General features: G+C 43.3%; 1 protein-coding gene across 1 annotated transcript in view; it reads right to left on the bottom strand.

Annotated features, from left to right (window-relative positions):
• Positions 1 to 1631: 1631 nt before the first annotated feature.
• Dner (delta/notch like EGF repeat containing) overlaps positions 1632 to 16642 on the bottom strand; it is a 331006-nt gene continuing 315995 nt past the window's right edge. The window contains exons 12-13 of the mRNA XM_006984167.4: positions 9783 to 10029; positions 1632 to 2658 (exon numbers count right to left, since the gene is read on the bottom strand). Coding sequence (XP_006984229.2) covers positions 2547 to 2658; positions 9783 to 10029 — 359 coding nt within the window. The 3' untranslated portion in view covers positions 1632 to 2546. The remainder of the gene's footprint in view (positions 2659 to 9782; positions 10030 to 16642) is intronic.

A 16642-nucleotide genomic window follows, 5' to 3' on the forward strand; every position in this document is an offset into this window, starting at 1 on the left:
GTGGGCAAAAGCACTTACTGTTTAAGCATGGGAACCTGAGTTTGGATCCCCAGCAACGAGGTAAGAGCAAGGTATGGCCTCATTTTCCTGCAAGGCCAGTGCTGCAAGAGGGGCTAACAGGAGGATCCCTGGGGCTTGCTGACTGGCCAGCCTGTCAAAACATTGGTGAGCTCCAGAACTTGTCTCAAGAGAAAAAGGTGGAGGGTGAAAGAGCAGGACACCCGATACCTTTCTGTGGCCTCCACATGCACAGGCACACACCCTCATACAGCATACATACAGACAGGGAGAGGAAAGAGACAGACAGCCACAGAGGGACAGAGACAGAGAGACATAGATACTTTTAAAAATCAGAGAGGGTGGAAATGACCTGAGAGGACATGCAGCCCTATGGACACTGCCCTGGAGCACCCTGGAGAAATCAAGAGAAATGGAGTTGTATTAAGCCAGCTTTGCCCAGCCCTCTCCTTTCATCCATCCAGGTGTCTTTATATAAAACAACTCTGCAGTATGTTCCCAGAAGTTATGTAATTGAGAGTTAATATTTTATTCTTACTTTATTTCCAAACACTTAGAATGTTAGCACATTGCACTGCATTGTTTAATAATGAGTGTAGGTGTGCTGCTAAGTTATTTGTCAGATCAGGGACAGATGTTCTGAGGGTGGAGAGGGATGGAGAAGCACCTGAAATTACTTTTTCCTTAATGCCCACCCTCACACCTGATTTCCAGATGTCTTTTGACCTTACCAAATGGTTCCATGTCAAGTTAAAGATGCATTTTTCCCCTGAAAATGATAGTGGGGCTTCAATGCAGGGATTGGAGAAGGGTGAAATTGGGTGCAGAGAGACTCTGACCTCCCTTCATGTTTCTAAGGGTGAGAAGCCATTCTCTGGGGCAATTCCATTCCACCTACAAAGGAGAGCAGCAGGGAAGATATTTCTTGAGGTACCTGCCCATTATGAATGGACAGATCCTTGGATCTCAGGCCCCTCAACATTGACACAACCTGCATTTCATGTAGATTCATTCAATGTAGATTCATGGCTTTAGACAAGAATTTCTCTGATTCTTGTCCCACTCTTCATGTTGACAAACAGCACCCACCACCAGGAAGTAATAAAGATTCACAGAGTGCAGAGAACGGCCCTAGCAGCCATAGAGATGCTGTGTTAGTCATAAAACAAAATATCTGAGTGAGCTAGTTTTAGAAAGAAAGACAGGCCTATTTAGCTTAGTTTGAGAGACTCAAATTCTAAGATCAGGTAGCCTTCTGTGAAGGAATCATGGTGGATAGTGTCTTAATACTGGGAGTCTTGGTGTCATAAAGGAAGCCAGAAAGACACTCAGGATTTGAACTGTCTTATAACGGGTTTTCATGAGAACTACCTTAGTCCTTTTCAAAGGCAGCTCCCAAACTTAAAGACTTCAACCCAGGCCTCCACCCTCTTAACGGTCCCATGTCAATTCTTGGAGATCATATCTTTAACACGCAAACTTCTTAGAGATACATTCAAACCATATCCAAGCTGTCCCTCGGGCTTCTTAAATGTCAAACAGTTGGATGGGTTGACAGCCAATATCATATCTGAAACATTTTAGGTTAATTTTTAAAGAATGAGACAAGTAGGTCCTCGCCCTGCTAACGTTTATTCAATATTCTTTGAAATTAGCAAGAATCATAAGAAGCACATATCAATCAAATACAGCCACAAAAATGTCTTGGGTATAAATAAAGGTGCACTATGAGAAACACTACAGAAGGGCCCAGCACCTCTTACACGTCACTACCTCTTAGCAAGAAACACCTGCAATATAATTTAATCCACTACAATTAAAAAGAAAAACACTTGATTTTTAAAAGAAAAAAATTGGTTGAAACTGATCAGTATTTGCCTCCCTAGGCCCTTCCCTTGTTTGTGTTTACAAGGTCAAGTTCAAGGATTGTTACAAAAATGACTAAAACTTGAAAGAACATTATTTCCTTGGAATTCAACAAAACGGTACAGAAAATAAGTTACTTACCCATGCACAGAATAAGGCAGAGGCTAATTTCATTCGGGTTAGGAATAATAAATTTAACTAGTTTTCTTTTTCACAAAACAGACATCTCAGACGGCACATCATAGTAACGATTATACTGGATTATGCATCATACTCTACTTATTTTCCTAACTCTACTCAGAAAGCCGGCACTCACACATCACAAGAAACTCTTCCTATGTAAGACTTACTCTGTAACAACCACAGAAGTCCATCTGGGTTTCATGGTAGGGTCTACTGTCAAAAGAACCCATACTTGTTGAAGCAGACAGTGTTGAGAGCTGAAGGTACATTAAAACATGGTCTATGGATTTCACAAATTCTGGTTTTTTTAAAATACTTTTTTCAAACTAAAAGCTGCAGAACCTTAGTTCTTCGGTAGTCTACTGAAAACTCATGAGCAGCTAACATTTTAAATTTCTTAAGCTTTTTAATTTTCTTAAAAATATTTAAATGATCTTAGTATCTCATCTTTTTTGAAAAATAATCCCAAAAAAAGAAGATTACAAATCTTTTGTTTTAATCAGTGTGACCAAGGGCTTGTCATCGGGGCTGTAATCCTCGTAGGCAATAGGAGTCACGTCGTACATCGCAGGCCGAGATTTCTTCCCAAACCTGAAATCACAGAGAGGATTCTGGTTACATGGGTATTGGACTCCAAGTTCTATTAAAGGTGAATGTTAAGAATAATTTCCATCAAGTACCTGCTGCATACACATGAGGACCTAAGCTTGGTCTTCCTGTGCCCATGTAAAACCTGGGACAGTGGTGCTGGTGTAACCCAGTACTGGAGGCAAGGAGGGAAAAAGATGAATCCCAGGTCTTACTGACCACCCAGCCTAGCCAGTTGGTGAGCTGAGGTGAGCTCTAGGTTCAGTGAAAGACCCTGTCTCAAAAATTAATAGGCAGAACAGCCAAGAAAGTAGCTGCACGTGGACTTCTGGCCTACACATAACACACACCACTCACACATATACACACATACCTACATACAACATACACATGCATAAACTACATGCAACACACACACACACACACATATACTCACATGCCTATGTGTAGCACATATACACTCATACAAGCATATATGTATAGGCACATACCTACATATATATGTATATATTACACACAAAAAATAACATTCAAGAATCTAATGGAACTATAAAAACACTCTAAAGTATATTCTTTAGCATGTATAAAAACTTAAGGCATCCTGATATTAACACTGACTGGAAATAAACATTAGTCTTTAGTTCAGGAGACAAAAAAGGATTAATGTTAAAGCATCCAAGTTAAATCAGGCAGGACAGTGCCACACCAGATTTAAGAAAACATGTATCAATTTCTCTTTTTCTTTAAGACCCATAAATATCTGGAAAGACAGTTTTGTTTTATATCCACTCTCATGACTAGCATACACAATGGCAATGGTCTCTGAGTAGCACTCAGACAGCCTCTCTCCTGGGGTCTTGGAGGGAGTAAACTGTAAAGGCTCTGAGGTCATCTGAAATTCCAACCCCAAAAACACAGCAGAAAGTAATCACCTAAAACACTGAGGTGTTTGTCCACAAATGCTGCCGGGGCTTGCCATCAAATCCTGCTCTTCAGTTCTCTCAGCCCCCAGGAGCATTCTTTTTCTCTGAGTACCAAGCTATTGTCCCAACAGATTTATGCATATCAACGTCTCCTCAGGAGCAGGACTGATGCCCAGAAGCCAGAGGAGTCAAAACTCCAAGAGCAAGACTTTCTGCCAAACCAGTCTTCAGAGAGTTATTAAATTATTAAAACCTGGCCAGTTCAACTTCTAGGTGGTCTCTTCCCACTCGAGAGCTCACTTTCCCCAACGCCTCCGGAGTGAAACAGTATAAAGTCTTCCATGGGAACCTACCATTGTTTCTTCTCCTATACGGCTTTAAAAAATAAATTATTTTACTTCCAACAGGGCTCATTAAAAAGAGATTTCAAAAACAACCACCTAAATTTTGAAAAAGCTAAGATGGGTCCTGAAAGAGTCAGAGGGGCTCCCTCCCTCCACCCTCTTCTCTATTTCTTTGCTACCTTTTGAATGTTGGCTTTCTCACATACAAAGGTAAAAAGTAGGAGCAAGTGGGGAATGAGAAAGAGAGCACTCTTCAAGTAAGATTTGGGGGTTGGAAGATGGATGGGTTCGAGACAAGATCTTGCTCTGTAGCCTAGGCTGGTCTGAGATTTACTATACAATTCTGGCTGGCCTCAAACTCATAGTGAGCTGTTGTTTGTTTCTGTTATTTTTGGGGGGGCCTGCCACCCAGCTCCCAAATAAATCACACACAGAAGCTTATTCTTAATTATGAATGCCTACCCTTAGCTTGGCTTATTTCTTTTCAGCTTTCCTTAACTTATCGCATCTACCTTTTGCCTCTGGGCTTTTCTCATTCTCTTACTTCTGTAAATCTTACTCTTACTCTATGGCTTGCTGTGTAGCTGGGTGGCTGGCCCCTGGAGTCCTCCTCCTTCTCTGTCTACTTCTTTTTCTCCTCCCAAATTTCTCCTTCTATATATTCTCTCTGCCTGCCAACCCTGACTATCCTTTCTCTTGCCTCACTATTGGCCACTCAGTTCTTTATTAGACCATCAGGTGTTTTAGACAGGCACAGTAACACAGCTTCACAGAGTTAAACAAATGCAACATAAACAAAAATAACACACCTTAAAATCATATTCTACAACCATAATCCTCCTGCTTCAGCCCTCAAGTCCTGGGATTCCAGGTGTAGTTGCCACCATGCCTGAAATGATCTTTGATTTTTAAACTTTCATCAGTTGCTTTCCAATGAACTCAAGACTGGCCTTCAGGAGCACAGAGGGGGCACCACGCAAAACTCAGGGCCAGAGTTAATGCATTCTGCCAACACCGACCCACAGTGACCATTACAATATTAAAAAGGCCCTAAGTAGAACTGTTTCTGGATTGCAAGGCCTTACTGAACACCCACAAACTATGCCAACACTGATGTGGGTTCGGACCTCAGCGTATAGCCTTTAATCTACCTGGATAAGGCCCATGCAATCCTAGGATAGGAAAAGTGGCCACACTGTAACAATTGCTAAATTCTATACTTTTTCCCAAGTGAAAGCAGAGGAGGCTACTCGGTGGTAGAAAATTTTGACAAATTATTTTTCATAAACTAGCTAGATGCATTTGTAATAACAGTGATGATTTAGAAGAAAAGCTAACAACTCAGAGCTTCCCCTGCCTAGCCCCAGTGGCCCTGAGATGCTTTCCTATAGGAACACTGTGAGAATAAATCATATTCATTAGCTGATTAATCAATTGTTTGGCAATGGAAACAACTGAACAGATTCAATGCACCTCTTAAAGCCACTTGTTACGTGGTTTCCATTTGAAAAAGAATTTGTCTTCTTAAAATCTGGAAAACTAAATGTCTCCATTTTGTGCCATGTGTTAACAAGCAGTAATTCAAATGACTGAGAACTTCAGGTTCACCATGGAGCTGAAGACAAATAAGAAAAGTTTGGGAAAGAGTGTTGTAGGTGCCCTGATCATGACAGCCAAAGGCTAGGCCCACTCTCTTGCACACACGCAAAGAGGACGACTGAACAGGGCATCCTGCCTTGTGTCCAGACTTACTTGGTTATGTGGCACAATGCCAATGAAGTCATCTGCCTGGGTCAGAAAGTGTCACGCTGGTGACAAAAGTTGGTGGAGGTCAGACTAACACTCCTAAGACAAGAAGAGTGGACCATTGGGAGCTGCTATCCCTGTACTTCAATTCCCTAATTAGTGCAAACTCTGTTTCCTTGAATGAGCTACAAAGTTAAAATTGAAGTGCAGGGTCTACCATATGGAAGCTAAAACAGTATCTGTTACAGACACTAAGGTTTGTAAGCACCCATAAGCTGAGGCAAGACTTTCCTTGACTCTCCTACACCTCTCAAGGTGGTGAATGAATGTCTATTAATAGTCGTGCTGAAATGCTAGCTGCCTTTCATATCTCCTTTGCTCCCCAGTACTGGTCTTGTGTTCTCTAAATCCTGGCCACTCCAGAGGTTCTCAAGAGAGGTGCCCCACCTTTTCACTTCTCTGTCCTGCATTTTCACCTACAGAGTTCACACTCAATAACCACACAATTTACCAAAACAAACCAACAATATATATAGTGTTTTAAGTAAGTTTTCAATTTTGTATTAGACTACATTTATAGCTCTCCTGAGCCTTATACAGCCAATGGGCTATGGGTGGCCCACCCTAGTTGGTCTCAGTACAAATACTATCAATGTCACATCAGTATCTTAAACATACTTGGTAATAAGTCCTGTGCATCTAACTCATTCTCTGAAGGAACAAAAGATACTACTGCCAGTCATAAATAAGGCAGAAAAAAAACCACATTCTCCTAGCTCAATGTCCCCTAAAAGCAGTCAAAACAACACCATAAAGAATGTCAGGTGGATCTGATCATAAGCAAGGCCTGAATCTGAAAGTTTGTTCTTTGAGGACAAGAGAATGTCTTTGTGTTCTCCTTTTCCTGCTTTCTGTGGGTAAACACTTCTAGGTGGTAGACCCAGGCACCAAGAAGTAACATCACTGTCCAGATGTGGTGAGCCATGTGTCTGCCCCTGCTGATAGTGACAATCGCTCTGCTACCTGACATAGGCAAAGCAGCTGTGGGACAGGTGGCTTCTGGGACAAAGGAGAGGAAACGCCTTCTCAATCCAGCTGATAGCTGACATCAGAGACACCAGATGTTTTCTTGGTCCCTCATGAACATCTCAGGTGACCCATTTGGAATGTAACTTGTGTGGCCACTGGGCTGTGGTCATTCCAACTCAGTATCACTTCCAGGCTAGCATCCAGGAAACAGCCTGTGAAATGGGCATTTGCTACAGTCCATGTTTGAAAACTAGAAAAAGGGAACATCAAAAGGACTAAGTTTGGCCAAGCTCTTCCTAGAGTTTCCAGGAACAGAGAACAAAGAAGGCCAATTTGCCAGAGGTCTGGCTACAGCCTCTTTGGGACAGGCTGCATGCAGATCAGGTTGTAAGCTGCAGAGCCCTTCAGGCAAGAACTTACCCTGAATTCTAGATTCCTGGAAAGGTGTGGCCTTCCTGTGGACTGTTTCCTCTGTACTTACTAAAGGACACTGGAGGTCGATGCCTAGCATTATGCACTGCGTATTTTGATATAGATGGGCAACAAATAGGAATCAGGTTTGTGAATGCTATCATGTCCCTTCTTGCCTGCCTGAGTATTCAGTTATCTTCCCAGAGAGCTGTATAAGCATTATGCTCCACAGCATCCCTCTCAAATGATCTGGGCCTGAAATGCCACATTTGTCCAGTTAGGGGGATTACAAAGGAACTTGGCCACAGATCCTCCGGGAGAGAGAGACTCTTATTTCTGGGTCTCCCAAACATCCAAGTATAAAGCTATATACCCTTGCTTCCCCCTATGAGCTAAGCTCTTCTGGGAGCACAAGAGAGGAGAGTTCAGCAACAAAGAAACTTGTTAGTTCTCCACTCTTTTTTGAATCTTCTGCCTCCAGCCCAGTGATTTAAGATACTGGAACTAGTCCTGTTGCCTGGGACCATGTACTGAGCTAGTACTGGGGATTCAGAAAGACAAAACATACTGTGCCAACACAAACTGAGGTCATCCTTTCCGTCAGACTTCAGATTTTAGTGACATTTGCTATATGCCAGGACCTGTTAGAGAGACAGAACTGAAAGGAGAGACTCAAATAAACAGTGGGGCTTGTGTGGATTGGTCCTGGGCTTCCTGGAAATTGAGTTGCCTGAGCTGACCCTGAGAGGAAGCATCTAGGTGAGCAGCTATGGGGTGGGTCCTGAGTCTACTGGTTCCTCTCCCTCACAGCCACAAGTACTCCAGGGTGCAGCTCCTGGTGAGGCATTGGGGCAGATGCTCCAAGTCATCCAAATTCACATCTCTGGATCCTCTCTCTGGAACCAGGCTCTATTCCTGTTTCTGTTGCAACAGTCACTGTAAGGTGTGAAACTTGGATTTGGGGACTTCCTTTGGGGGAGGAACTCCGAAGCTCTTGTCTTCTGCTGCCACTCTACAGATTTGGGGACTGCTGTGTCTTTACTGATACATCACCCTAATAAAAATAATACTGCCAACAGTTTCCACAGGTCCTGCTCTCAATACCAATTCCAGGGAGCTGGAGAAATGTCTCCGTGGTTAAGAGCCTTTGCTGCTCTCGCAGAGAACTGGAGTTTGGTCTCAGGCAGCTCCAAACGACCTGTAACTCCAGCTCCAGGAGATACAACACCCTCTTGTTATATCTTGTGGTTTTATGTACATCTTCACACAGGCACATGTACACACACACACACACACACACACACACGAATAAAACCTAAAATGTATGTTTATTTTTAAAAACTAAACTCAGTACACTGACTTTCTGAATTGTATGTTTCACATTATTCCATCAACTCATAGGAAATAATATTGCTACTAATTTTGGAATGGCATCCCTTACAAAAGTCAGTGAGCTATTAGCTGAACTTCTTGACCAACATCATAGATAGATCTGGGAGAAGTAAATATGTAATTATCTACCTATAGAATAATATCTGTAATTTAACAATTATCTACTTATAGAATAATATCTGCAATTTAACAATTGCCATGTTCTTTAAGGAGGGGGAGTGGAGGGAACTATGCTTGTGGAAGGTTGAGTGACCTGGATGGAATATAGTCAGGGAATGTAGTAATGAGACTTCCAATCACACTATGCTTCTGCTCTCCCTCTCACACACCAATTCCTGAATTTCCTCCAGGAAAGGACACTGATTCCAAAACACAAACTCTAAGCATCAGATGACAGTGATTCATCATGACTTTTGTAGACACTGGAATCCAAGAGGATAATCTATATTCATATTGACTGCTTTAAAAGCAAGAAAGAAATTATCAGGCTGAGGGGATGTCTCAGTAAAACACTTGCCTTGCCACACACGGGACTTAATTTCAATCCCAGAACGCACCTAAAAATGCTAGGCCTGGTGGCATGGGCCTATAATCCCAGCACTGGGGAGGTAGAGATAGAAAGATTCCTAGGGCATACTGGCTGGCCAATCCAGCCTAACTGGTGAGCTCCAGGTCTCTAATTTGAGAAACCCTGTCTGTCTCAATGGGACTAGACAGCACCTCAGGATGACACAGGTTGCTCTCAGGCCTTCACACACACACACAAAATGGCATGCACACACATCCATGCATACACATGTACACAGATACATATTTTTAAAAAATGTCCAATGCAGTGAAGAAAAATCATATGTGTACAGTTGCAGATCAATACAAATTAGATGAATGAGGCCGGGCGGTGGTGGCGCACGCCTTTAATCCCAGCACTCGGGAGGCAGAGGCAGGCGGATCTTTGTGAGTTCGAGGCCAGCCTGGGCTACCAAGTGAGTTCCAGGAAAGGCGCAAAGCTACACAGAGAAACCCTGTCTCGAAAAAAACAAAAAAACAAAAAAACAAAAAAAAAAAAAAAAAAATTAGATGAATGAATATATTCAATGTAAACATAAGTAGCCACAGGTTTAAAGGGTTGCTCATGAAATGGGCTAGAACTCTGTCTTCAGTACCTTGTTCAGCCCATGCTTTATTTTTGAAAACCCTCCCTTGTGGCTGTGAAGTCTTAATGATAGCATAATCCTGGAGCCCAGGTGTGATGTCTCCCTCACTGCAGACCCCCAGAGCTTACCTGGCATGCCGGATGGATGCAATGGCATTGCTGAACTCGCTGTCAATGCTGCGGCAGTTGTAGAATTCCTCATAGGCTGGCCGGGAGGAGCCTTGGTACTCAATGCGGCTGATGCGGCAGATACCCACAATCAGGATGATGAGCATGAGCACAAAGGCCACACAGAGGGCTCCGATGATGATGTAGAGTGAGTGCCGGGGCATGTTGGTGAGGCTCTCAGCCATGTGCCCAGACTTCCACTGCAGGTCTGAAGGCAGAGACAGAGACATGGCAAGGAATGAATTGTAGCAGTTAGCATGCTACAGCACTAACTCCACATGAGGATCATCTAAACTAGGAAAGATTATTTTCTGTGAATAATCCAAATCAAGATTCAATATCTTTAACATTAAGGGTCACTGACAACTTACAAAGAAAAACCAAGAAAACACCTACTTTGATTGGATGTGTAATGTCACCAAAGGACCATGTGTTTGAACACTTGGTTCCCAGTTGGTGGCCATGTTTGGGAAGGATGTGGAACCTTTAAGAGGTGGAGCTTTACTAGAAATCTAGAGTCACTGGGGGAAGGTGGGCTTGAGATTATACACCCCAGCCCCACTTCCTGTTCACACTCTGCTTCCTGACCTCATGTGCTTCCCCCCACCACGATGGACTGTCTCCCTTCCAATGAAGAGCCAAATAAACCCTGCCTTCCTGAAGGTGCTTCTCTTCAGATATTGTGCCATGACCAGAAAAGTAATTGACTCCAGAGTTAATTTCAAACCACAATTCCTCTACCTGGTGCGAATATTATTTCAAAATAATGGAAACCACAGTTGACAAGAACACAGAAATGGAGGCTGAAAATTGATGCTTGACCCTTCTTGTGAACTTAGTGGTAGAACTTGACCCCAGCTTTAGCCACTTGAAACTTCCTACAGAGGACGTAGCCCTGTAAATGTGCAAAGCTCTGTGTACAATGACATTTATCCTGGGCTAATAATATTTAAATGTTCAATAATCAACCATCACACATTTACAAACAGCTCAGAAAATAAGGTCAGGCCCTATGTACTTACCTCTCAGAGTCAATAAATATTAATGGCTTATCATTTGGCTTTATATTTCTTTCACATGTTTTTAAAATGAAATAATATGCTGCAGATAAAGATGAAGTCCCCCACTCTCATGTCCTCTCCTTACCCCACCAACCCCAAAACAATTTACAAGAGTCAAGAGGAGGAAGACAATCCAAGTATTCAACTCCTGGTGAGGCAGAAAGAAAGATATTCATTTAATAGCACAAAGAAATGAAAGAATACAGCCAAATGAGACCTGCTCAGGTGGTGAAAATAATTCAGCAATCACAGTGAGTTTAAAATAATTACTTGGATATTGAAAAGCTCAAAGTAGGTCATAACAGTAGCAAGTTCACACTGCTTCCCTAGGTGGGCTAAAATCTTTAGAAACATCTCCTTTAATAACTACCAGATCATATATAATTTTTCCTACCTCACCCTCATGAGAGAAACAGCCTAGGAAACTGACATCCCTTTAGTGGAAGCAAGACAGAAGCTGAGGTCTGTGTGCCCAGTATGCATCAACAGTGCCTCTAGAAGACAGGATTATAGGGGATTTTAGGGTCTTTTGTATACTTTTCTATCATTTTTAGAAATGACCTATTCTTTCTATGATTAAGAAATGAACAGTAAGTTATTGGTATAAGCACCCATAAGAGAGTCTCCACATAGCAGTTGAAAGAGCATAGGCCTTCTCATCATAACATCCTCACTTTATCTCAGCTCCAACATTTGATCTATCTCCCTGAGCCTCTGACCCTTCATGTACAACAGAGAAGCATCAATACCTGCCCCACTGATCTGTTGTGAGCATAAGCTAGAAAACTGAGAAAAAGCAAAATGAGAAAAGGCACTTGGCGGGGGGCGGGGGTCCTTCAGAAGGGACTGCTGTGATGCTGGAAGAAGGAAGGACAGAGAAGAGTACACTGTCCTGTGAGGCAGATGCTCTGGGCTGAGGATTATAAAACATCAGCTGCCCCTGACCTTCCATCAACCTCTGTCACCAGGGACAAGGACTGGATGTCACTTCTGTGACTGGCACTAGTCCACAATGTCAGATGATGTCTAGCTATTATGAACAGGATGCAAAGGAAACTGCAAATCAAAAGGAGCTGGGCTTTCTCTATTGTAGTCATACCATCGCCAGCACCATTACCCTGCAGGGTCATCGCTGCCACAGTAGGACTTTTCCTGGTGTCTAGATAGAGGATTCAGAGAAGAGTGGGAAAAAGAACATACCTCCAGGCACCTTTCACCAACCTGATTATGTGAAAATACTGTCACACACTCAGTTACAGCTTCGGTGATCATGGCCTCTGAGAATCGACCTTGAAATCAAGAATATGACCCTGAAAAGGACATCCTAGAGGAGAGGACATGGACAGGCAGACAAGGGCCAGGCCTGCAGACCCACTTCCTACAAGTCTAACAGATAAGTGGGCCCTGCTCTTGGTCTTGAAGCTTCTAGAAAGAGATGGGATGAATGAAGAATCTTCTGAGCCTACAGCCAGATCATCTGATCCCTGAATCTCTCGCAGAGGCCTGTGACATCTGGTTTGACATTACCATCCAAGACTGCCTGCGCTAAGGCAGCAGAGGGAGCTCAAAAAGCTGCCTTATCCCCAGAGTACTCACTCCTCAGCGAGTGAGGAGATGAGGAGAGCAACATAACACACTGCAAAGAAATAGTCTCCAGGGATGGCAGAAGGTGTTTTGTGAAACCAGAACTGAGGCTCAGTCCCCAAGTCAGCAGCCCTTTCTTTTGGCAATATCTACTGCCTGCTTGGAGAGACGACTCTGTTTTCTGGCTGAAAAAGTAAGTGTGATTCATTTGATTTCCAAGTATTATAGCATTCATTCCCTTAAAAATTCAGCAGCAGGCTGGAGTCCAAAGCAAAACAGAACATGTTTTATCATCCATTTAGCATCAACACAAGGGTGGCCAGGGTGGTTTCTACTCCAACTAGTAAAGTGCTCAGATCTGATGGCCAGGGAGGACCAGAATTTTTTTTAATTATGTTTATCTCTGTGTGTGTGTGTGTGTGTGTGTGTGTGTGTGTGTGTGTGTGTGTGTGTGCACTCAAGAGTGCATGCACACATGTCATAGCACATGAGTAAAGGTCAAAGGACAACTTCCACCATGGTATCAGTCCTCTCCTTCTACCATGTGAATCTTGGGTGTAATACTCAGGTCGTCAGCCTTGGCAGCAGTTACCTTCATCCACGGAGCCATCTCCCCAGCCCTCACAGGAGTACTTAGAGGGCTTTTGAGCTTTATGCATGCTCTGTGTGTAAAGAACATGAATACCATATTGACTATGTGCATGCACAAGTTCACACCCACATGAGAACTACTGTGAAGAAAACATTGTGCCTCATTACTCGGTCAGTACAGCATCATCCCATGTGTTTGCATGACCCTCCATTTGCACCACATCTCAACTGTTTGCATTCCAAGGTGTTTAGACATTAAGGAGAAATCTATCACAATTCTCAAAACAAAAACAAACAAACAACAACAACAAAACCTGTTTTTCTTTATCCTCTGCCCGCATCTTTACAGCTAGATTTGTCTTTATTGTCATCTGAAATGTTCTTGACAGAAGTGAAGGCAGCTGCTTTGCAGGCTAATTGGTTTGGTAGCCAGCCTGGATCTTTTTACTCTAACACTCAGTCTGAGACACATCATCCAACGTACCCTCGCCAGGTGGCTGCAAACGCCATCTCCCATCCAGGCTCCATCTTCATAAGGCATGGATTTTCCACATCCCCTGAGTCCCATTTACTGTGTTGGCTACAGCCCAGCCTGGAGAAGAAATCTTAAACCTGAACATACAGAATGGGATTATCTCATGGGCCCCAGCAGGTGTGCGACCAGGAATGCTTGCTCGAGAGCTGTTTGGGGAAAATTTCATAAATGTCCCACTTGTAAGTTTCAAGGATCATTTGCATTTTTGTTTAAATTTGTCTGAAGTTCTGTGTTTTTCGAAGGGTGTTTACACTGAACATTTTGGAACTGCGGGAGGGAGCTGTGCAGAGAAGCTGTTCAAGGTGAAACAGGCAAGCTGGTGACAAAACCAATCGATCCAAATTAGACTTCAGCTTATTTGCATAATTTATTCTAAAATAAATTGTCCATATCTATTTTGTAATCTATCTGGGTGAACATAGCTGGCAAATTTACTCATCTGTGTTATTTCAAAAGAGACTGGAAGGGAGCATATTTGTGATGATGTCATTTAATAATTAAACAATTCTTAAGGCCATCTGCTGCCTACAACCACAAAGTAAGATTTCAGATTATGTCATATTTTCCATGGCTGAAGGTGAGCTGTCCAGTGAAAGTATGGACAATACTCAGTCAATAAGCCTGAGAAAAATTAACAGTCATTGTTGATCTTCAAATTATGGATAGATGGTAAAGTGTGCTGATTTGAATGAAATAGCCCCCCTAGGCTCACAGGAAGTGGTACTGTTTGAAAGAATTAGGAGGTGTGGCCCTGTCGGAGGACGTGTGTCACTGGGGGTGGGCTTGGAGGCTTCAGAAGCCCAAGCTAGGCCCAGAGTCACTCTCTTCCTGCCACCTACGCATCTGGATATAGAAATCTCTGCTCTTTCTCCAGCACCATGTCTGCCTACATGCCACCATGCTTCCTGCCATGATGATAATGGACTAAATTTCTGAAACTATAAGTAAGCACTAATTAAATGTTTTCCTTTATAAGAGTTGCTGAGGTCATGGTGTCTCTTCACAGCAATAGAACAATGACTAAGACAGAAGTGGAACACACTTCTCCTTCATCAAAACCCATTCACAGAACACCTATAGCTTGAGTGCTCACTGTGTGCGGTGGTAAAGCAGGAAGAAAGTTGGCGGAGAAGTGAGCTCTTGGAGCCTTGGGTCTTTTGACAGTACAAGCATTAGCAAACTGCCATCAAATAGTGAAAGTACGGGTATGCCAAGACAGCGTGGGAGAGGCTGTACAGAAGCAGGGAAGGGGAGGGGGGTCACTTAACTGTGCCAAGACAACTTGTGTAATGGGGGACACTAGACACAAACTGAAACGAGGAAGAGCAGAGGGAAGACAAGCCAGGCAAAGCACCGGAATAAGGCCAGGACTGTAGCAGAAGAGCTGGACAAAGGATCAAAGGAGATCAGCATGAGGAGACTGAGGCAGAGAAGCCCAGTGAAGGGAGAGGCACCTCCCTAGGGTACCCTACCCAGGCAATCAGCATAGCCTTGGATCTTGAGGAATTTCTTATTTTAATAGTCCTGGGCATGGCTGGATGTAAGGGTCTGAATGCTCACATACACACTGAGAAGATGTGCCTGGCTGCATGTAAAGAAAGGCTTTGAGGCAGTGGCTCTCAACCTATGGGTCATGACTCTGTTGGGGGATTGTATATCAAATATTCACATTATGGTTCGTAACCACAGCAAAATTAGAGTTATAAAGTAACAATGAAATAATTTTATGGCTGGGGGGGTCACTACAACATGAGGAACTGTATTAAAGGGTCTCAGCAGTAGGAAGGTTGAGAACCACTGTTTTGAAGGGTGAGTACAGAAGCCAGTTTAGGGGCTTCTCAAGTATGGGGCAGAGCTGATGGTGGCTTGGGCTGGGGTGGTGGGGACAGAGTCACAGAGCAGCAAGTGAGTATTACATTGGAGAGGGAATTCGATTGTGTGGGCCCTTGACATGGAAAGAATGATTCCTTGCTCTCACTTTCCTGCCTTGTGTGACTGGATGCATGAGGTGCTGTGGCTGAGTAGGAGTCACCTCAGAGTGTCCAGGTGCAAGCCAGAAATGCACAGCTCTATTTCCTAAGTAATGAATTAGAGATGCCATTAAGGTACCCCAGCGACAGTGACACCAGAGAGTTATACTTGGTACAAAAGTTTTTGGTTATTAATTTTAGGCTGGCATTTATTGAGAGTTCTGTCTATGCTGGGCACAACTCTATGAATTTCAAGTGTTGCTCATTTATAGATGTCACTGACATCTCCATGTTATATGGGAAGCCACTGAGACCTTACAAAGAGCAACATGCCCAAGATGATGTGTAGTAAGTAGTAGTATCTGGCTGGTTCTAAAGCATCACACTTCGTAATCAAACATAATAAAACTGTTTGGCTGTAGTTGGGTTAATTTCTGTGTTCTCTACTCTGTGCCAAAGGAAAACAGAAAGTATCTTCAATAAATGGTGTGGGCTCTTCTAATAGGTGGGTCAGCAGTAGAGAGAAATGCCTTATTGTCACCCTGTATGACTTGTGGGGCAGCAGCCAGGTAGCATCTTGAGAGAGATTCTCTTGCTAAAACAGTGAGTGACAGGAGGCTGAGAGATGGCTCAGTGGTTAAGAGCACTTGCAGCTCTTGCTGAGGACCCAGATTCTATTCTCAGCACCTACAGGGTGACTCGAAACAGTTTGTAACACCAGTTCAGGGGACCCAACACCCTCTTTGGCCTCTTCAGGTACTAGGTATGAACATGATACACAGACAAATATGCAGACAAAACACGCAAACACATAAAATAACAATTAAAAAGCCAACAAACTGAGCTACAGTGGGATCAGAGAACATTCCCAGGTCAGGGAGACTCTCCATTTGGCCTGCCATTGCCCCTGGGTGAGGAAGACCTAGAGAGGCAGTTCTAGAGAATAGGAGAGGAGTAGATTATGACAAAGGAAAGGACAGGGGAAAGCAGGGCTTGGCTAAGGCTGAGAGGTGCATATGGAAAGGTAGCCTGCCTTTGGTGACTGTGGGCAGAGCTCATCAGCTGAGCTCTGAGCATGGG

The sequence above is a fragment of the Peromyscus maniculatus genome, chromosome 13 (genome assembly GCF_049852395.1).
Source record: "Peromyscus maniculatus bairdii isolate BWxNUB_F1_BW_parent chromosome 13, HU_Pman_BW_mat_3.1, whole genome shotgun sequence".
Taxonomy (NCBI): domain Eukaryota; kingdom Metazoa; phylum Chordata; class Mammalia; order Rodentia; family Cricetidae; genus Peromyscus; species Peromyscus maniculatus.